Source organism: Trichomycterus rosablanca, chromosome 1 (genome assembly GCF_030014385.1).
Source record: "Trichomycterus rosablanca isolate fTriRos1 chromosome 1, fTriRos1.hap1, whole genome shotgun sequence".
Lineage (NCBI taxonomy): Eukaryota > Metazoa > Chordata > Actinopteri > Siluriformes > Trichomycteridae > Trichomycterus > Trichomycterus rosablanca.
The window spans coordinates 77009976-77032897 of NC_085988.1; the positions used below are offsets into that span (position 1 = coordinate 77009976).

The 22922-nt window shown below is 40.0% G+C and overlaps 1 protein-coding gene across 1 annotated transcript; it reads right to left on the bottom strand.

The window, feature by feature from the left end:
- Nucleotides 1-5246: 5246 nt before the first annotated feature.
- Nucleotides 5247-22205, bottom strand: LOC134328446 (fibulin-1-like). The gene is made up of 16 exons (XM_063009570.1): nt 22202-22205; nt 21877-21994; nt 20843-20978; nt 19622-19757; nt 17823-17891; nt 17051-17146; nt 16816-16953; nt 14185-14322; nt 14029-14077; nt 12290-12384; nt 10325-10450; nt 10107-10232; nt 9912-10031; nt 8355-8486; nt 6962-7085; nt 5247-5755 (listed from the first exon to the last, which is right to left on the bottom strand). Exons 1-16 carry the CDS (start codon nt 22203-22205, stop codon nt 5377-5379), a joined length of 1986 nt encoding a protein of 661 aa, XP_062865640.1. The 3' UTR covers nt 5247-5376.
- Nucleotides 22206-22922: the final 717 nt, after the last annotated feature.

Genomic DNA, 22922 nt, shown 5'->3' on the forward strand with positions numbered 1-22922 from the left:
CAGTGCGGTTTTATTCTTTGTACTACTGTTTGTCTGTACATCACATGCACGTCTGGTCCTGTGTTACTAATGGGAAGTTATTAATGTAAGTTTTAGTTTATCATATTTGGAGCTGCTACTAATAAACAAGCATCTCAATGAACCTCCAATCCTGTTTATAAAACTGTTTTTTAAATTGTGCACACACACACACACTGGCGGCTGCTGGTCTTTCAAAGAGGGGAAGCTCATTGTCGGCTTACATCATACAATTTGTCAATTTATTTATACATAAATTCTGCCCTCCGTTCCTTTTCAAGAAAATGACCTGAAATGGGTTGCAGTTTGTCTTTCGACTTCACTCGCAAAATCCGCGATGGCACTGAAGCTCCCAGTGATTAAGTGATGGTGTAGATCTCAAAATAGCTGTCAATCAAAACGGGATTCAGCCTTTTGACTGATCCTCCAATCATCTTGCAGAAGCTCCGCGTCCAGACCCGCCCACAGCTCCATTCACCCCCAGAGACGCTCAGCGTCCGGGGGTGGGACAAAATCGTGGCATTTATCCAATGACCGGCGAGTTTCGAAGCAATGAAAAAAACCCTTCCATGCAGTCCCGTTGAAGTGAATAGACGCTCAGCTTCTGCGGGCAAATGCATTGACGCTACAGGAATGTATGAGAAGTTCGAGTCAGTCGATTTGTAATAAGTAGCTGATTCTGAACGAACTCGTCTTCGAGATGAACGTGTTCTAACGCATTTGTAGTCAATGAAATGTTAACACAACTGTACATATTTGACCATTTAATTTTTGACATTTTAGGGGAAGCTGAGGGGAAGCTTCCCTTGCAGTCTTAGAGAAATCACCACAGATATACTGTATATATATATATATATATATATATATATATATATATATATATATATATATATATATACAGTGTATCACAAAAGTGAGTACACCCCTCACATTTCTGCAGATATTTAAGTATATCTTTTCATGGGACAACACTGACAAAATGACACTTTGACACAATGAAAAGTAGTCTGTGTGCAGCTTATATAACAGTGTAAATTTATTCTTCCCTCAAAATAACTCAATATACAGCCATTAATGTCTAAACCACCGGCAACAAAAGTGAGTACACCCCTTAGTGAAAGTTCCTGAAGTGTCAATATTTTGTGTGGCCACCATTATTCCCCAGAACTGCCTTAACTCTCCTGGGCATGGAGTTTACCAGAGCTTCACAGGTTGCCACTGGAATGCTTTTCCACTCCTCCATGACGACATCACGGAGCTGGCGGATATTCGAGACTTTGCGCTCCTCCACCTTCCGCTTGAGGATGCCCCAAAAATGTTCTATTGGGTTTAGGTCTGGAGACATGCTTGGCCAGTCCATCACCTTTACCCTCAGCCTCTTCAATAAAGCAGTGGTTGTCTTAGAGGTGTGTTTGGGGTCATTATCATGCTGGAACACTGCCCTGCGACCCAGTTTCCGGAGGGAGGGGATCATGCTCTGCTTCAGTATTTCACAGTACATATTGGAGTTCATGTGTCCCTCAATGAAATGTAACTCCCCAACACCTGCTGCACTCATGCAGCCCCAGACCATGGCATTCCCACCACCATGCTTGACTGTAGGCATGACACACTTATCTTTGTACTCCTCACCTGATTGCCGCCACACATGCTTGAGACCATCTGAACCAAACAAATTAATCTTGGTCTCATCAGACCATAGGACATGGTTCCAGTAATCCATGTCCTTTGTTGACATGTCTTCAGCAAACTGTTTGCGGACTTTCTTGTGTAGAGACTTCAGAAGAGGCTTCCTTCTGGGGTGACAGCCATGCAGACCAATTTGATGTAGTGTGCGGCGTATGGTCTGAGCACTGACAGGCTGACCCCCCACCTTTTCAATCTCTGCAGCAATGCTGACAGCACTCCTGCGCCTATCTTTCAAACACAGCAGTTGGATGTGACGCTGAGCACGTGCACTCAGCTTCTTTGGACGACCAACGCGAGGTCTGTTCTGAGTGGACCCTGCTCTTTTAAAACGCTGGATGATCTTGGCCACTGTGCTGCAGCTCAGTTTCAGGGTGTTGGCAATCTTCTTGTAGCCTTGGCCATCTTCATGTAGCGCAACAATTCGTCTTTTAAGATCCTCAGAGAGTTCTTTGCCATGAGGTGCCATGTTGGAACTTTCAGTGACCAGTATGAGAGAGTGTGAGAGCTGTACTACTAAATTGAACACACCTGCTCCCTATGCACACCTGAGACCTAGTAACACTAACGAGTGACATGACATTTTGGAGGGAAAATGACAAGCAGTGCTCAATTTGGACATTTAGGGGTGTAGTCTCTTAGGGGTGTACTCACTTTTGTTGCCTGTGGTTTAGACATTAATGGCTGTATATTGAGTTATTTTGAGGGAAGAATAAATTTACACTGTTATATAAGCTGCACACAGACTACTTTTCATTGTGTCAAAGTGTCATTTTGTCAGTGTTGTCCCATGAAAAGATATACTTAAATATCTGCAGAAATGTGAGGGGTGTACTCACTTTTGTGATACACTGTATATAATGGCAAGCCAAACAGGAAATATATAGCAAACACTGATATACTGTATATATATATATATACACTACCCCAAATCAGAAAAAGTTGGGACAGTATGGAAAACGCAAATAAAAATGCAGTGTTTCTTACATTTACTTTTATTTGATTGCAGACAGTTTGAACCCAAGATATTTCATGTTTTATCTGCTCAACTTCATTTCATTTATTAATAAACATCCATTTCTGCATTTCAGGCCTGCAACACATTCCAAAAAAGTTGGGACGGGGCAATTTAGGGCTAGTTATGAGGTGAAAAAACTAAATAATGATGTGATTTCAAACAGGTGATGTCAACAGGTGATTGTAATCATGGTTCGGTACAAAAGCAGCATCCAGGAAAGGCTGAGTCTTTGATGAGTAAAGATGATCAGAGGAGATCCAGTTTGTCAACTAATTCATGAGGAAATTATTGAAACGTTTAAAAACAATGAACCTCAAAGAAAGATTGGAGGGGATTTGCATATTTCTCCCTCTACAGTACATTATATCATTATATGATTCAAGGAATTGGGAGGAATTTTAGTGCATAAAGGCCAAGGGCGCAAGCTTAAGCTGAACGTCCGTGATCTTCAATCCCTCATTTGCCACTGCATCAAGAACCACCACTTAACAATAGCTGATATAACCACATGGGTGAGGGATTACTTTGGCAAACCTTTGTCAAGCACTACAATACGAATACCAAATACAAATACAGTGATTGTTTCTGTGTTTATGAATACTCAAATTTCTTGAACTTTACATGCCCACAACCAGTCACTGTGCTATAACTTACTCAGGATGCATCTATTTACTCTGTAGTTTTACCAAAAACAGCTGCCTTTAAATTCTGTTCATGATTCAAATAAGAAATCTTCACTTCTAAAATAATGTATTTATTATTATGTATGTATTTTGTGACCAATAAAGTTTTAAACTGTCACAGCACCATCTACTGGACAAAATCACAAATTGGCCTTTAATACATGATTATGAAACTATTGCTTTCATAAAATAATAACATAAATAATACCATAACATAAACCTGTGTATTAGTGTAGAAAGGTCTATGGCTAAATTAATGTTGTGCACATGCAGTATGAAAGGGAGACTTGTACTGACATCTTGATTGCGATTGATTTACTGCATGCAAATGCATCCAATGCGTCCCGACCAATATCACTTGTCTTCTGTGCACTCATCTTCTGTAATAAATCTTTCTCTCTTAATTCTCTTGGCACCTCACACTTTTCTTGTCAGTGACAAGTTGACACTTTTTTTTAAGTGGAATCTTGATCATGAGGGATAGTGACAAGGAGGGGGGTGGACTCACCTACCAATCAGATGGGTATATTAATGGGTCAAGGGTTCAAAGGGGATGGTCAACAACAAATAGCCATGGTAACTTGACCCAGTCAGGCAGCCACAGTGGCACCAAAACATACAGTCAATAAATTACCATGGGGAAGGACTATGATACTCCTTAAGTGGTACAGTCCTAAAGTAGCCTGTAAGCATTTTAATAATAATATAACTATATTTTGTTGTTGTTTTGCTTACAAGAAAATATGCTGCATTACTAATCTATACCACTACTACAGATAATAATAATAATAGTTTGTGCATAAAATCAGCCACATAACGAACACCAGTGTGTTTAACCGCTTGTTTATTGGAATATTTAACTTATTACTTAGATTCACGAACTGGAGTGAAGCCGGTTCAGCCGAATCATCTGAGTCCGCGGCTTTTCCAGTGAGCCTGCTCACTCGCCTTGTTTACTTAGCAGCAGCCAATCAGAGAACTCATAGGATCTCGGACTCGTGATTCCTGATTCAGTACAATGATCCAAATCATTAACCCGGGAGATTCAGGAACCGCCCAGCTCTAGGGGATATTCTTTCCTTTCTTACTATCCTGCACACTGTGTGTGATGGCAAAATATACTTGCTTCCTCTTTCAGGCAGGTTCATTACAGGTCTGGTTGGTAAAAATGTTGTCCATATACAGTGGATATGGCCATTTTAGGTATATTGATATTTTTATGATAGTTGCCATTTAGGTTAAATCAACACACTTTGGTCTTCCAAGCTTTCGGACCAACATCAGAGCTTTGTCCTAATAATGGACTAAAGGGACATACATTTTCACAGACACACCCCAAAATCACAAAGCATTTCAAAAAGAGTGAATAATGTGCTCAGGTGGAGCAGAGGTAAAACACGCTAGCACACCAGAGCTGACATTTCAAACTCGTCGGTTCAAAACTCAGCTCTGCCATCCAGCAGGCTGAGTGCCTACACAAACAGGTCGGCCTGTTGTTCAGGAATGGTGCCGGGCGAGGATTCCTCATAAATGATGCAATTACCCCCTCTGCTGGCTGATTGATGGCATTTACATAAAGTCAAGGAATAATGGGATCAGGGTGTGGCTCTCCGTACACAAAGCTGAACCGCATATGAACTCGCCTCATGCAGGTGAAAAGATGCAGTCGGCTACAGCACACGTGTCAGGTAGTTTTGGGAAACCTCCAAATGAATGCCCATGGCTTATGTTCAGGTGTCCACACATTTATGGTCATATGGTGTATAAGCAGAAATGCTTACCAAAGAAAATATGGTATTTGCATTATAATTATAAGGCAGTTAGGTTTAAAACTGGTGTCTTATTTATTTCACTTCAATGTTTATAAATAATACAAATAAATGGTGCCACCAAATGACATTAGTATTATTTTTATATAAAATGACATTTAATACTGAAAAAATAAGGAACAGTGAAAGAAACAGTAAAAAGTTAAGGAATTGAGCTATGGTTTAGAACCAGCTGATCATTAACCACAAACACGGCAATTTTAGCTACAAAAACACTCACTGTTCCATATCGAATTAGTCTGATCTCCACAGTGAGCAGAAAGTCCCGGGGTTCGAGAAACGACCTTCTCAGAGACACCACTGCACCGTGAGCCATTTTCTGTACACTGAAGTATCCCTCAACATCCCCATCCACGATAGAAAGCTGGACCTCATCGCCAGGTACTGAGCTGGAAGGGCCCATCCGGAAGACTGCAGCAGGTGTAGGGATGTTGGTGGGAAAGGTAAGATTGTAGAAGGAAATTTTTAGTGGTAAAGTCTGGCACTCAGTGTTCTCCCCACAAGGTAAGCGCTCACAGCGACTGGAGGAACAGGAATGAGAACGGGATTGATAAGTGGTACAGAATGAGTTGACAATCATTTCATTTCAGTAGTAATAAAAACACAATAATGAGATATAAATGTGTATATATATATATATATATATATCCACACTTTTATATTTTGGCTGGAAACGGTGAGGGTGGGAGGAGTTGATGCTGGGAAAAATACATCAGAAAATGACTATGTGGAAAAGTGATGTCATTTGTTTTTGAAATAGAAAAGAGTTTCAAAAAGTGCGGAAACTTTTTGAAAATGCCTCGTATATACGTATGTATATATGCACGTATATGTGTGTGTGTGTATATATACACCGATCAGCCATAACATTAAAACCACCTCCTTGTTTCTACACTCACTGTCCATTTTATCAGCTCCACTTACCATATAGGAGCACTTTGTAGTTCTACAATTACTGACTGTAGTCCATCTGTTTCGCTGCATGCTTTGTTAGCCCCCTTTCACCCTGTTCTTCAATGGTCAGGACTCTCCCAGGACCATTACAGAGCAGGTATTATTTGGGTGGTGGATCATTTTCAGCACTGCAGTGACACTGACATGGTGGTGGTGTGTTAGTGTGTGTTGTGCTGGTATGAGTGGATAAGACACAGCAATGCTGCTGGAGTTTTTAAACACCTCACTGTCACTGCTGGACTGAGAATAGTCCACCAACCAAAAATATCCAGCCAACAGCGCCCCGTGGGCAGCGTCCTGTGACCACTGATGAAGGTCTAGAAGATGACCAACTCAAACAGCAGCAATAGATGAGCGATCGTCTCTGACTTTACATCTACAAGGTGGACCAACTAGGTAGGAGTGTCTAATAGAGTGGACAGTGAGTGGACACAGCAGCGCTGCTGTGTCTGATCCACTCATACCAGCACAACACACACTAACACACCACCACCATGTCAGTGTCACTGCAGTGCTGAGAATGATCCACCATCCAAATAATACCTGCTCTGTGGTGGTCCTGTGGGGGTCCCGACCATTGAAGAACAGGGTGAAAGCAGGCTGAAAAGGTATGTAGAGAAACAGATGAACTACAGTCAGTAATTGTAGAACTACAAAGTGCTTCCATATGGTAAGTGGAGCTGATAAAATGAACAGTGAGTGTAGAAACAAGGAGGTGGTTTTAATGTTATGTATATACGTATTTATATTTTTTTTAAAAAACAGAATCTCACCTCGCTGAAGCACGGTGGTAATTGGGCGGACACTCAAATGACAGGCACCGAAATCCACCCAGAATATTAAAACAGCTCTGTGTAGTGGAGCAGTTGTGGGTTCCAGTTGCACACTCATCAATGTCTACACAGAAATTTCCATTAAGGATTAAAATAAGCTAGTTTAAAAGTAGATAAGGTTAGGTAACAATGTAAAGGAATTTACTGCTACAGCTCTACCTGCACTATATTACCAAAAGTATGTGGAAACTAACCATACGCTTGTTGGACAGCACATCCCCAATTTAGGGACATTAATAGTATTAGAGAGTAATACTAAAGTATTTCCACAAGATTTTAACTGTGACTGTGGAATTTATGTCCATTTAATAGAAATTGCACTTGTGAGGTCAGAAATAGGCCTGATTTGACAAGTGACCTTCCAATTAGTCAGTGTTAAATGGGGTCCACTGGAGTTTCTTTACAATTGTTGAATCCATGTTTTTATAGATATTGCTTTGTGCACAGGGGTATGTCATGGAGACACAACAAAGGGCCTTCCCCAAACTTTTGCCATAAACTTTTAGCATTTTTATTATTGATTTAGTACACCTGTTAGTGATGAGTTTGGCCAAAACACCTAAATTTAATCATCTGTACTGGTATTCAGCTGAGCAAACATCAGCTCCATACAAGGCATAATGTTTCCTTTGTCCAAGTTTGAAAGACGGCAACCTGAGCCCAGGTCCTCAACTGGGATGTTAGCCTTAGCTCAAGACTGGCAGCTGGAGGTCGACCTAGGAAAGCAGTTAAGGTTCCCACAACTCATCGCAAGGACGTCACTCAGGCCATATTTGGTCTTATTATCAGACTCTTCTAAGCGGGTGGTGTTAGTGGAGCTCACTGTACCCTGGGAAGACCGTATGGACGAGGCCTATGAGCGAAAGACTGGAATGGGTGGAAGAGCCGCTGTGAGCCCACTGAAGTCGGCTGCAGGTGCTTTGCAGGGCAGTCTCTGCATCGGATGCTCAGCCTCCTTGGGATTAGAGGATTGCAGGCGAGGAAAGCCACCAAAAACATCACTGATGCAGCTGAAAAGGCATCAAGGTGGCTGTGGATTAAAAGGGGTGACCCATGGTGTAGCTTACTACTTGGACACAAGTCAGGGGCTGATCAGCCCCGACTGGGTCGCCCAGGTGAGAGTGTGTGATGATCTAAGACCCGAAACACCCTATGACCCTGGGTTCATCACTGAAGATGTGTCCAAGTTGCACCACACTGTGTTTTCAGAACTTGAATCATTAGAAAGGATGTCCACACACATTTGGTTATATAGTGTATGTTTAAAGTGCAGTATAAAACTATTCATTCATCAAAATCAAATGTTACATGTTGTGTCATTTTTTTACAATACCCAGACAGGTGCGTCCGTTGGGGGCGAGTTTGTAGCCTGTTCTAGGACAGGTGCATTTGTAGCTGCCGGGTGTGTTAAAACAATAATAGGAGCAAATTTTACCCCCAGAAATCAGTGCACATTCATTGATATCTGCAAAGACACATACAAAATAAGGCATATTTTAATAAATATTTGAGAATTTCTTAGTATTTAGTCAGGATGTAACGATGCACCACAAGCCTGTTAAAAATCAATTCACATGTGTAACGATTCAAATCGGTTTACATGTATAATGAAATGATATTCACTTTAAACAGCAGAGGGCACTGGAGCCATTTACCTCGCCTGGTTGACGCCACTACAGGGTTGCCAGGTTTGGAATTTTCCAGCCAAATGTATTTATGTAAGGATACTTTCTTTATTTGTACTATTCATTTATTTATTTAATGTGGGATTTATTTAGTTTCATTTCATCAGGGAAATGTGCAGCATTGTTTTGCATAGTTTGCACCTACCTCAGAAATAAAAGGGCATTCAGTACATTTACATTTTTGGCATTTAGGAGACGCTTTCATCCAAAGCGACTTACAGTACTGTGACAGTATACAATCTACGCAATTGAGGATTAAGGGCCTTGCTTAAGGGCCCAACAGTAGCATCCTTGCAGTGGTGGGGCTTGAACCGACAACAACTTTGATTACTAGTCCAGTACCTTAACCACTAGGCTACAGCTGCAGAACTCACTACAGAACAGACGATCCCTGCTGGTCGTCCCTGCTGGTCATCTTATATTTAGATAAGTAAAAGATAAGCACAAATACAGTATTTTATTTAATTTTTTTTAAAGAAAATTAATAAAAGGAAACTTTGTCATAATTTGTCTTGAATATAATTTTGTTAAAAAATCAGGGAAAATTCGTATCGTGAACCCAGTATTGTGAATTGCATCGCATCGTGGGTATAATGTATCGTTACATCCCTAGTATTTAGCATGGGTGGCACGGTGGCTTGGTGGGTAGCACTGTCGCCTCACAGCAAGAAGGCCCTGGGTTCGATCCCAAAGCGGGGCGGTCCGGGTCCTTTCTGTGTGGAGTTTGCATGTTCTCCCCGTGTCTGTGTGGGTTACCTCCGGGAGCTCCGGTTTCCTCCCACAGTCCAAAAACATGCAGTCAGGTTAATTGGAGACACTGAATTCCCTCATAGGTTTATGGATGTGTGTATGAGGTGTGTGTATGTGTGTGTGTCTATATGTGTGTCTGCCCTGTGATGGATTGGTGTCCCGTCCAGGGTATTACTGTGTGCCTTGCGCCCATTGAAAAGCTGGGATAGGCTCCAGCAAAACCCGTGACCCTGATTGGATAAGCGGTTAGGTGAGTGAGTGAGTGAGTATTTAACACTACTGATTTTTCTACCCCTGTTTTTTTGGAATATGATTATAACACACACACACACACACACTCAATAATTCACTGTATTTTGTGGATACCTTGTAACGGTATGGCACCCAAACAGCTTTACATTATGTAATCTGTATTGAACAGCATATATAATATCTCATAACAGATAGTGTTTTACCTTCACATGTAACTCCATCCACGTTGCTGAGCTGGTACCCTCGGCGGCAGTAACACTGATAGGATCCGTGCACGTTGGTGCATTCTTGGCTGCATGGGTTACTCTCGCATTCATTAACATCTAAAGATAAGATCAGACCTCAGTTATTCTTTCAAGTTCTTTTAACATCAGCTACACTGTTTAATAGAAACCCACCTTCACAGCTCCTGCCATCTTCAGCCAGTCTGAACCCAGAGTGGCAGCTACACCGGTACGAGCCAGGGATGTTTTCACATTTATGGGCACAGGTGCGCCCAGGATGGCTGCTGCATTCATCATTGTCTAACAGGGCCAAGTAGTAATGGATTTGTTAGTCTTTATAAAATCATAATATCTGAGTAAGTAAAGACAGTGGGAGGGTAAAGTGAGCTTACCTTCACACTTCCTGCTGATGGTGTTAAATGTAAAGCCAGTACGACAGTCACAGCGAAAAGTGCCCATTAGATTGACACAGTTGTGGCCCTGACAAGGACTTTGTAACCCATGGCACTCATCTACATCTGGAACAAAAGTTAAAGAAAAAGTGAGAAACATGGAAACAGTATCCCTGTGTTTTTTTATTTATTTACAGATGCTTCATTGATCAAAGCCTTGTCTTGATTCATATATCATGTGTTTAAAGTAAGACTTAGGTTTAGTTAGACTTTCCCTTACAAATTTCTGGGATTTTTTTCTAAACACTGTCACAGTCGACTGTAACAGACCAAGACTCATACCAGCCCGCACTTAGACAAAACCATGACCCAAACCAGCCCAAATCAAAAAAGGTCCGTTCCAGTTGAAACCTTGTCAAGACCGAGACCCATACCAGACAAGATTTAAAAAAAATTTCAAGACCAGTCCAGACCAGGATCAATACAAGCCCAGACCAAAATAAGGACAAGACCCATACCAGTCTCTTTAACAGAACAAGACCCATACCAGATGAGATTAAAAAAATACCAAAACCCAGTCAAGAAAAGGACAGTTATATTTCTGCCATTAAGCAGACACCTTTATACAAAGCGACTTGCTTTGAGACAATGTCTATTGTAAAAAGCGCTATATAAATAAAGTTGACTTGACTTGACTTGACAGTTATGGCTGAATATTATGCAAGGAATTGAGGGTGAATACCTTGCTCAAGGGCCCAACAGTGACAACTTGGTGGTAGTAAGGATTGAACCAGCAACATTCTGATCACTAGTCCAGACCTTAACCACTGCCCCAATACAAGCCCAGACAAAAACAAGACCCATACCAGTCTCTTTCTGACCATTTACATTTCTGGCATTAAGCAGACACTTTTATGTAAAGCGATTTACTGATGTGACCGAATATCATCCAAGCGATTGAGGGTTTAGACCTTACTCAAGAGCCCAACAGTGACAACTTAGTTGTAGTGGGGATTGAACCAGCAACATTCTGATCATCAGTCCAGTACCTTAACCACTGAGCTACCACTACCTCAATACAAGTCCAGACAAAACAATAACCATACCAGTATCTCAAAAAGACCAAGACTTATACCAGCCCAGACTTAGACATGACCACAACCCAAACCAGCCCAAATCAAATCAAGACCCAATTCACTCAAAACCATGATAAGACCAAGACCCATACCAGATGAGATAAAAAATACCAAGGCCCACTCCAAACCAGGACCAATACAAGCCCAGACCAAAACAAGGACAAGACCCATGCCACTTGAAGACAAGACCAAAATCCAAATCTGTCAACCAAGACAATACCAAGTCACCCTTATCAGTCAAGACCAGAGCCAAGATAAGAACCAAGATTCATACCAGATGAGATTAAAACAAAACCAAGACCTAATGGCCAATACCAAATTCCAATGTCTGTGTTTTTCCCTAGGATCAATAAATGTGATATAAACTGTTATCTGAAAATGAAACAATATAAATGAAATGTGACATTTACGTAAATCATTGATGCCACTTAGTGTGAATTTTAGTTGTTCAAAATAACATTTTTTTATTTATTTACATGGGACATCAGACTATGATGATGATGATGGTTATTTTTGGTTGTTTCCATTAGGTATCATCACAGCAATTTGTCTACATATTTGATTTGGCACAGTTTTTACACTTCCTGAAGCAACCCTGCTATTTTTTAGGGACTGGCACAAAGGGTGCAATGATATGTCTCTCCAATGGGTAGGTTCTCATACTGAAGCACAGCTGTTACCTGCAGCATGGTTTTACCATTATGCCACACAAGCTTACAACCATGACAATGACTAAACATCTTAGAAATTGCATAAAAACGTATATATTTGCATGCAACCCAAAATATAGTTCTCAGCATTTAAAAAATGCTCAAGCAGAGCTCCTTACCTAAGCACTGTGTACCCTCTTTGTTTAAATGATACCCACGCCCACAGGTCACTGTGAATCTCTGACAGATGTACGATCCCACTGTATTCATACAGTGTATCACAAAAGTGAGTACACCCCTCACATTTCTGCAGATATTTAAGTATATCTTTTCATGGGACAACACTGACAAAATGACACTTTGACACAATGAAAAGTAGTCTGTGTGCAGCTTATATAACAGTGTAAATTTATTCTTCCCTCAAAATAACTCAATATACAGCCATTAATGTCTAAACCACCGGCAACAAAAGTGAGTACAGCCCTTAGTGAAAGTTCCTGAAGTGTCAATATTTTGTGTGGCCACCATTATTTCCCAGAACTGCCTTAACTCTCCTGGGCATGGAGTTTACCAGAGCTTCACAGGTTGCCACTGGAATGCTTTTCCACTCCTCCATGACGACATCACGGAGCTGGCGGTTATTCGAGACTTTGCGCTCCTCCACCTTCCGCTTGAGGATGCCCCAACGATGTTCTATTGGGTTTAGGTCTGGAGACATGCTTGGCCAGTCCATCACCTTTACCCTCAGCCTCTTCAATAAAGCAGTGGTCGTCTTAGAGGTGTGTTTGGGGTCATTATCATGCTGGAACACTGCCCTGCGACCCAGTTTCCGGAGGAAGGGGATCATGCTCTGCTTCAGTATTTCACAGTACATATTGGAGTTCATGTGTCCCTCAATGAAATGTAACTCCCCAACACCTGCTGCACTCATGCAGCCCCAGACCATGGCATTCCCACCACCATGCTTGACTGTAGGCATGACACACTTATCTTTGTACTCCTCACCTGATTGCCGCCACACATGCTTGAGACTATCTGAACCAAACAAATTAATCTTGGTCTCATCAGACCATAGGACATGGTTCCAGTAATCCATGTCCTTTGTTGACATGTCTTCAGCAAACTGTTTGTGGTCTTTCTTGTGTAGAGACTTCAGAAGAGGCTTCCTTCTGGGGTGACAGCCATGCAGACCAATTTGATGTAGTGTGCGGCGTATGGTCTGAGCACTGACAGGCTGACCCCCCACCTTTTCAATCTCTGCAGCAATGCTGACAGCACTCCTGCGCCTATCTTTCAAAGACAGCAGTTGGATGTGACGCTGAACACGTGCACTCAGCTTCTTTGGACGACCAACGCGAGGTCTGTTCTGAGTGGACCCTGCTCTTTTAAAACGCTTGATGATTATGGCCACTGTGCTGCAGCTCAGTTTCAGGGTGTTGGCAATCTTCTTGTAGCCTTGGCCATCTTCATGTAGCGCAACAATTTGTCTTTTAAGATCCTCAGACAGTTCTTTGCCATGAGGTGCCATGTTGGAACTTTCAGTGACCAGTATGAGAGAGTGTGAGAGCTGTACTACTAAATTGAACACACCTGCTCCCTATGCACACCTGAGACCTAGTAACACTAACGAGTCACATGACATTTTGGAGGGAAAATGACAAGCAGTGCTCAATTTGGACATTTAGGGGTGTAGTCTCTTAGGGGTGTACTCACTTTTGTTGCCGGTGGTTTAGACATTAATGGCTGTATATTGAGTTATTTTGAGGGAAGAGTAAATTTACACTGTTATATAAGCTGCACACAGACTACTTTTCATTGTGTCAAAGTGTCATTTTGTCAGTGTTGTCCCATGAAAAGATATACTTAAATATCTGCAGAAATGTGAGGGGTGTACTCACTTTTGTGATACACTGTACATGTGTGACCTGGAAGGCATGGACTCTTCTCATGTACACACTCATTTATATCTAAGATAGAAATAATAATTAGACATATATTCAAAATCACATTCACAACTAATTAAACTAATTAATCAAACATAAAGCTGTTTTATTTCATAAGTTAAAAGTCTAACCAATGCAGTTTCCGATAGCATCCTGGATGAAACCGACCCCACACTGCTTTTTTGGATGGCAGCGGAAAGAACCAGGAGTGTTCTGGCATGTAAACTCAGGCCCGCAAGTATGTGTTCCAACCAAACATTCATTAATATCTGAAGAAACAAGAGATAAGTAAAGAAGGAGTTCATTTTAGTTCATATTTACTGATTAGGACATTTTGTTTGCTTTTATCATTATTTCTGTCAATTTAGAACTGTCCAAAAAACCCAGTCTCCACTAAAACACTGTTGTGCTATGCACTGTGTCTGTTTAAGCATGTACAGTCATGTGAAAAAGTTAGGACACCCCATGAAAACCTTTTGTCTTTTTGAACATACTTAAACATATGAACATTTGAGCTTCATTTGAACAGTATTAAGAGATGAATCTTATATAACTAAACAAATAAAACTGAAAAAATTGCTTTTAACCATAAGTTGTAAAATGTAATGAACAAAAAATTATTGTAAGGAGTTAGGACACCCCACATTTATTATTAGTTAAAATGTCTAAAATTAGAATAAGTTAAATATTAATAGTAAAATTGTGCGCCACATCAGCTGTAATGATTAGAGCATCATTAGAGGACTTTGGAATCTTATTTAAACCTCAGACATTAGTTTGGTTTGCTCTTGATTGTTGAAGTGAGAGGTATCACCATGGTGAGATCTAAAGCGCTTTATGAGGCCTTCAGAAAGAAGGTTGTAGATGCAAATTAGTCTGGGAAGGGATTTAAAAAGATCTCAAAAAATTGGAAATCAGCCAAAAAAATTTAAATTACAAAAAATTTGTAATTTACAAAAATTTGTAAATTATTTTTCCACTGTCCGAAAAATAATTTACAAATGGAGAACATTTAAAACAACTGCCAAAATGGCCAGGTCAGGTCGAAACCCTTGCTGTAAAAAAAAAAAACATCAGGGCAAGACTAAAGTTTGCCAGAGAACACCTAAACAAAGACCAGGACTTCTGGAACAATGTGCTTTGGACAGATGAATCCAAAGCTGAATTATTTGGGCACAGTAACAGAAGACATGTTTGGCGCAAACCAAACACAGCATTTAAGCACAAGAGCCTCATACCAACTGTGAAGCATGGAGGTGGAAATGTCATGGTTTGGGGCTGCTTTGCAGCAGCAGGGCCTGGCAAGCTCTCCATTATACTGTAGAATCAATGATGAATTCTTCACTATATCAGAGGGTGCTTGAGGTAAATGTAAGACCATCTGTCCAAAAACTGAAGCCGGAGCGGAGGTGGACCATTCAACATGACAACCACCCAAAACATTCCAGTAAATCCACCAAGGAATGGCTCAAAAGAAAGAAATGGATAGTTCTGGAATGGCCAAGTCAAAACCCAGATCTTAATCCTATTGAGATGCTGTGGGGTGATTTGAAACGGGCTGTGCATGCAAGAAACCCCTTAAACCTCACACAGCTGAAGAAATTCTGCATGGAGGAGTGGGAAAAATTTTGTCAGAGAGGGGTAGATCGTTATAGGAAACATCTAATTGAGGTTTTTTCAGCCAAAGGGGGAAATACCAGCTATTAAGGCATAGGGTGTCCTAACCTTTTCCTCACAATACATTTTTGTTCATTACATTAAACACAACTTGAGTTTATTTGTTTAGTTATATAATCTCCATCTGTCAATACTGTTTAAATGAAGCTCAAATGTTCATATGTTTACATATATTCAAAAAGACAAAGGTTCTCATGGGGTGTCCTAACTTTTTCACATGACTGTATATTATTTTAATCTATGCACAACCAAATCAGTTACTCTGTGGACAAAAATATCAGTGAAACATAAACTCCATATCTGGCAACCCAGTGTGGAGTGCTGTAGGGAAAAACTTACTATGTGAAGTTGAAGTGTGCATTATTTATCTACATTGATCATTTGTTTAAATTATGTATTATTAGATTTCTATATTGGGCGCTTGGGTGGCGCAGGGGTAAAGTACGAATCTGGGGTTTAAATCTCAGCTGTGCTATCGGTATATTTGGCTATGTCTGGGGGATGGGAGGCCAAAACAACCTAGTCATAGGAAGGTGCACTTGTAATTGCGATCTGAGTGCCGGCCCCAAGCTTGAATAAATTAGGGGTGTTGCATCAGGAGGGGCATCCGGTGTATTAACTGTGCAAAGTCTGGCCAGATCCGCTGTGGGTGAAAATGACTGTTAAGCGAATCGCACATTATATTTATACAAGCAGTATCATTTTTAGGTTATAATCAAAGCTATTTTGAAAATTATTTACACTAATTATTTTTTGTCTATTATTAATTAGTGCAGTGTGCTTAGATGGTGCAGCAGTAAAATGCACTAGTCCACTACCGCTAGGATCCAGGGTTCGAATTCCTAGCAGTTCTATCAGCCACTCAGGTGTCCATACAAACACGAATGGCTATGTCTGAGGGAAAGGATGGCCGACACCCTGTGATGGATTGCCATTAAGTCCAGGGTGTGTTACTGCATTGTGCCCAGTGATTCAGGGGAAACCAGACCCACCATGACCCTGACCAGGATAACGCAGTGATAAAACATGAAAATTTACTGGAAAAAAAAATGAAAAGAAATTAGTAGTTTTGAGCAGATTTTAACCTTGGCAGGTGTTGGTGTCAGTGAGTTCATATCCTGTTCCACAGTTGGCTTCTCTCAAACATCTGTATGAACCCTGTGTGTTAATGCACATTTCCCCAAGCCTACAGCTGTGATCACCTGTCACACACTCATTATAATCTAAGATCAAAAGAAAACAGAGAAGTGACAGTTTAAAAAGTGATTTTAAAGTGATAAATGAGAGATGTGTGTGTATAAAATAAAAAAGTGAACTTACCTTCACAGGTGTAGCCATCTGATTTAAGACGATAACCTCTCATACAGACACAGGTGCCGTTTCCCACACATAGCTGAGAGCACTTAGTTAACCCTACTGATAATACACACAAAATCATACATTTATTACATTAATTTTTTAATGAATATAAACCACATGACCAAAAGTATGTGGACACCTGACCATGAGGTTCACATCACATTCCAAACTATGAGCATGAATACATGCATTAAATTACTTTGTGATTAAAACAGCTTTCAGCTTGATGTGAAGGTTTGCCAACGAATTTTGGAGAGTGGCAGTGAGAATTTGTGCCCATTAAGTTAAAAGATTTTGTGAGGTCATCCACTAATGCTGAGAAAAAAGCTGGTTCGCAGGTAAAATTTCATTTTATTCCATATGTGTCCAACGGGGTTGAGCTTGAGGATCAAAAAACCAGACAACAGGTCATCCACACCAAACTTGTCAAACCAAGTCATTATGGGCCTCACTTTGTGCACAGGGGCAGACATACTGGAACAGGAAACGACCTTCCGCAGACGGTTGCAACAAATTTCAAAGCAAATATTATATTTATATCACTTGCAGCTATGGCCGTGGCTAAAACACCTAAAGTTATGATAAGAAGGGGTGTCCACATAGGTTTGGATATATAGTAAACATATAATTTGTTTATCTGAAATTCTATATGCATTTAAATGTATCTTTTTTTTTACCTCCTGGTTTTATTTACACTATTTTTACACCATTTATTACAGAATTACAGACCTACCTGCACATAAGTTGCGGCTGTGTTTATGTCCTTTATTGCTATTTCTGTTGTTATTCAGCAGAGGTGACCCTGCACAGGAACAATCAATGTAAGTGATTAGTTTTGTCACCATTTAAAGGTACTCTCAAATATACAGTACATCCACATTACATCCACAGCAACTGACAAAAAACTCTGTACTTTAGTAGAAAAGAACCAAACTTCTGGCTCAAAGGGTACACGGCACAGAACAGAGGTACAAATGTTTTAAGATAGTTCGTCACTGCTCTGTTTATGTTTTGAATGAAATAATTGCAAAGTTTTAAGCTTTTAGTTTTTGCCATTAATTGACAATGAAGGTATTACTACTTAAAATTACTATTCATTTAACTATTATTGATCATTGTAATTTATTTATTTTTTCTATTTTATTCATGCATTTTCTCCCATTTTTTTTAATTTAGCATAGTCAATTTGTCTTCCGCTGCTGGGGGATCCCTGATTGCAGTCGAGGTGGGTATATTGCTGCTCACGCCTCCTCCGACCCGCACGCAGCCCTTAGCGGAACCCTTTTTACACCTATGCATTCTGCACAGGCGCCTTTTCATCTGCCAATCAGGGTCCTTACACAGCGTTTGAAGACCCCACCCACATAGTCCGGTCATCCCGCCCTAGCAGAAACGTGTCTGCTGCAGGCACTGCCAATTATGCCCGCTAGATGGCACCCAGCCGACCGGAGGTGGCAACGGCAATTTTCGAACCTAGGAGTTCAGAATCTCAGTGCTGGTGTGCTAGCGGAATATCCCGCTGCGCCACCTGGACGCCGATCATTTTAATTTTTAACTAAAATGTGAATATTTTAAATGAGACTATTATATAACTACCACTTTTTCCACGCACTGTACGCTACAGTATAATATGGCAGGCATCCGAATGCAGAACTATTCATACTTAACCAAATGTGCTATTGTCCATTTCCAATTGCACAAGTGTTCTGGTGAAAGAAGGAGGAGCTAGCTATGGGTGTGGACATAACAGCATTCTCCACCAGACGCTGAAAGCAAATACGCCTTGGTAAAAGTAATCAACAGCAGAAGCAACAACTGGACCATTTTCAGTGTTTGCTGTGGTCTGGGAGAACATGACATGGAGAAAACCTGCAAACTTCTCACAGAAAGGACCCAGACTGCTCCACCTGGGAATCAAACCCAGGACCCTCTTGCTGTGAGGCGACAGGGCTACCCACCGAGCCACTCTGCCGCCCCTATGTATGTACAGTTGGGTTTGTCTCACTATAGTGCTGATTGTGTTTCTCGTTCCATCCATACAGCCCATTTTGGTTTGCTTTGTCACTTGTCAAGAAGGGTAATCAAATTTAGCTTAGTATTATGGCACAGTACATGTCACTTGACAATGGAAACAACCTCTCAACCGTAGCATAGGGTACCATGCAGTGGAAAGAGGCACTAGACTGATTGTTTCACCTGATAGTCCTACCTCACAGTATCCACATAGTTGGAATATAAGTAAGGATACAGTGTGTAAAAACTCAACAAATATCTTAAATAGTAGGGCTTAAAACAAATCCCCTACATAATCCTGGTTGATTTCTACCATGCATCCTGAGCCCATAGAGTAGGTCATTGTAAAAGTAGCGAGTAATGTGACTAGACTTAATTTGGAATTTTTGAAGTTGGTACAGTTGTTTTGTAAGTTTCTTTGCATATTTGTGTATGTAATAATTTTTTGTCTTAGCATCAGCAATTGGCAGGACATTTGTGATTTAAAAAAGCTGAGCATTTATAAATGTGTTGACTAACCTTGTGTGACTGAACCGTGCTGTTTGTCCTGACAGCAGGTCTGAGCCACGTCCCTGCAGTGAACAGTAACAGAGATGTTCAGCTCACAGCTCTGACTTTTAATCATCAACCCGAGCACACAGCACTCACAGCACATCTAAACAAACAAGCATGGCAAGACGGGAAGAAGGGTCAAAACAGCTTGTATAGTATACAGTGGTTTAATCCAATGTGTTAAAAAGTAATAACCCCCATTCTGATCCCCTGTACTTGTGACAGGAAATTATTTCAAATCAATGAACAGTATTAGCAGAAGGGATTTACAATAATAAATTCAAAATAAACAGACATCCCCCTAAAATACCCCCATTAGTAGTTGAACTACCATAATCAGTAACTACTGCATCTAAAGGTTTTCTATTATTTTATTATTATACATTATACGGACAAAAATATTGGGACACCCCTTCTAAAAATTGAAAATGAATTATGTAAGTATAAGGAAATTATATGCCTCCAACATTGCAGCAACAGTTTAGGTAAGACCCTTTTCTGTTCCATTATGAATGTGCCCCTGTTCACAAAGCAAGCCCTACAAAGACATGAAGAGAAGCTTGTTTTAAAGACACTCCAGTTATCTACACAGAGCCCTGACCTCAGCCCCACTAAACAGCTTTGGGATGAATTGAAACATCAAATGAGGATTTCTTGACAAACATCAGAGCCCAGCAATACAAATGCTCTTTTGACTGAATGGGCACAAATTCTCACAGACATACTGTATGTTAAAATCTTGTCTCAGAAGAGTGACTGTTGTTATACAACTGATCAAAAAAGGTCACATTTTTAATACAATTAATTTTTTTGAAATGGGATGTCCAACAAGCACAATGCCAGGTGTTCAAGTACTTTTGGCCATTTTGTGTATATTAATACTTTACATTGCTGTGGAGGAGTTTTAGCGCACTCTTTACAGAAGAACTTCTTTAAATCAGACATAATGCTCAACACTGTATCTTTTTTGGTTTCATGTAACTACGCCACTCCAAAACAATATTTTTGTATTCTTATTTTGTATTCTTATTGTTTCTTAACTAACTAAACATTTTGTTTAATGGACTAAAATCCTTCAGTTTTACAAATATGCAATAACAGGCAATTAAACGGGGGCAAGTATTATTGTTAAACCACTTTATGTGACGGGTGTTTGTTGTAAGCCTTAAAACAAAACCGTTTACACACCTTGGCAGTTTTTACCCCACACTGATCTCCTTGAAATGAAGCGAGCTCACACCCTTCACGTCTGAAGGCACTGGTCATGCCGATGGTGCAGTGAATCTCTTTTAGAGCAGCATCACAACACTGTTCCTGAGCCATTCTAACACAAAAGAGACCGGTACAAAACACACTGTTTATACTGTATATTATCAATCAGTCAAGACTTGTTTGGTGCCTGATGTTTGATTCTTTTTTTGCACTGGCAATGAAAATCGATTACCAAAATACCTTTCCGAAATACAACCCAAAATTAGAAAAACAGTCAAGTGTGCAGTCCTATAAAATAAAATGCAAAGCTGTCTCTTACACTAGCCCATCCCCACTGAGATCCAGCTTCGAATCCAGGGCACGGTGGCTAAGTGGATAGCACTTTCACCTCACAGCAAGAAGGTCCTGGGTTCGATCCCCAGGTGGGGCGGTCCGGGTCCTTTCTGTGTGGAGTTTGCATGTTCTCCCCGTGTCTGCGTGGGTTTCCTCCCACAGTCCAAAGACATGCAAGTGAGGTGAACTGGAGACACTAAATTGTCCACGACTGCATTCGATGTAACCTTGAGAAGTGGTGAACCTTGTGTAATGAGTAACTACCGTTCCTGTCATGAATGTAACCAAAAGTGTAAAACATGACGTTAAAATCCTAATAAAATGGGTGTGTGTGTTTGTGTCTGCCCTGCGAAGGACCCAGGTGTCCAAATACTTTTGGCCATATTGTGTACATTTACCTGCCATAGCCAAAAGCATTAATTCATCCTTTCAACTGTATGTACATGATGACAGAGCTACTTAGTTCCCAAAACCAGTCACATAATCACAGAACCACCAACAACAGTGTAGGCATTAAACGTCTGGTGAAAAACAAATCTGTGCTGTTACACCTTGAGGCAAATCAGCTGCTCTAAGCAACACATGTGTTTAGTTTGTGTGAACACCTTTAACACTTGGTTTGTGGTGTTCTGTAGTGTTAACAGTTGTAATAAAGGTTCAGACCAGGTGTTACCTACCTGCAGCTAGAGGAGGGGGAGATGCGAGGAAAGGAAGTGCAGTGATGATTGTTCAGACCATAGTTCCTTCCGTTCCTACAGCATTCGTCCACGGACATCTGCTCATTTACTCTTAAATCTGAAGAGATTCAGATGATTAGAATATTAAGTGATCAGTGATTTATATGCAGTTGAAGTCAAAAGTGTATATACACTTGTAATGAATATGCAATCATATCTACAACTGTTCTGTTATTTTTCTCTGAACATTCATTTTTGTCTAAAAACCTTAAGTGCTTAAGTGCTCAAGATCCAGGTTCAAATCTCAGTGGTGCTACCAGCTTGCCCATATCTGAGGATGGATGGGGAGATGGCCAAACTCCTAATATTGTCCAGGGTGTTCATGCCTTTAACCCAGTGTTTCCCGGGGGATGGAACCAAACGTGCCGTGACCCTGACTAGGATAAAGTGGTTGATTAAATGAAATAAAAAATTTAATACTGTACCTAAGAACTACAAATGTCAATTTTTATTGTCATCAATCACTGTTGAGATAATTTCAAATACATTAAGTAACTAATTTGCTTACCTATTTGCTAAATATTGAAAAAAAAATCTGTTCCAGTGTTAGGTTCAGCAGAAGCCAGAAATGGCATATTTGAATTTGTTTTACTGTAAATGATTGTACTGTATTATTATTATTATTATTATTATTATTATTATTATTATTATTATTAATTATTATTATTGCTGTTACTTTGTTATTATTATTATTATTATTATTATTATTATTATTATTATTATTATTGCTGTTATTATTATTATTGTTGTTGTTGCTATTATTATTGTTATTAATATTATTATTATTATTGTTATTAGTATTGTTATTATTATTATTGTTTTATTATTATTATTGTTATTATTATAATTATTATTATTATTGTTGTTGTTATTATTGTTATTATAATTATTATTGCTGTTATTATTATTGTTGTTGTTGTTGTTGTTGTTATTGTTATTATTATTATTGTTATTATTGTTATTATTATTATATTATTGTTATTATT

What these genes read in the sequence shown, in the direction of transcription:
- LOC134328446 (XM_063009570.1), bottom strand. An exon ending in GTGGGGTAAAAACTGCCAAG is followed by an intron (nt 19,758 to 20,842) that starts GTGTGTAAACGG and finishes TTGTTTGTTTAG; the next exon opens with ATGTGCTGTGAGTGCTGTGT. An exon ending in CAGCCGCAACTTATGTGCAG is followed by an intron (nt 17,147 to 17,822) that starts GTAGGTCTGTAA and finishes GTGTATTATCAG; the next exon opens with TAGGGTTAACTAAGTGCTCT.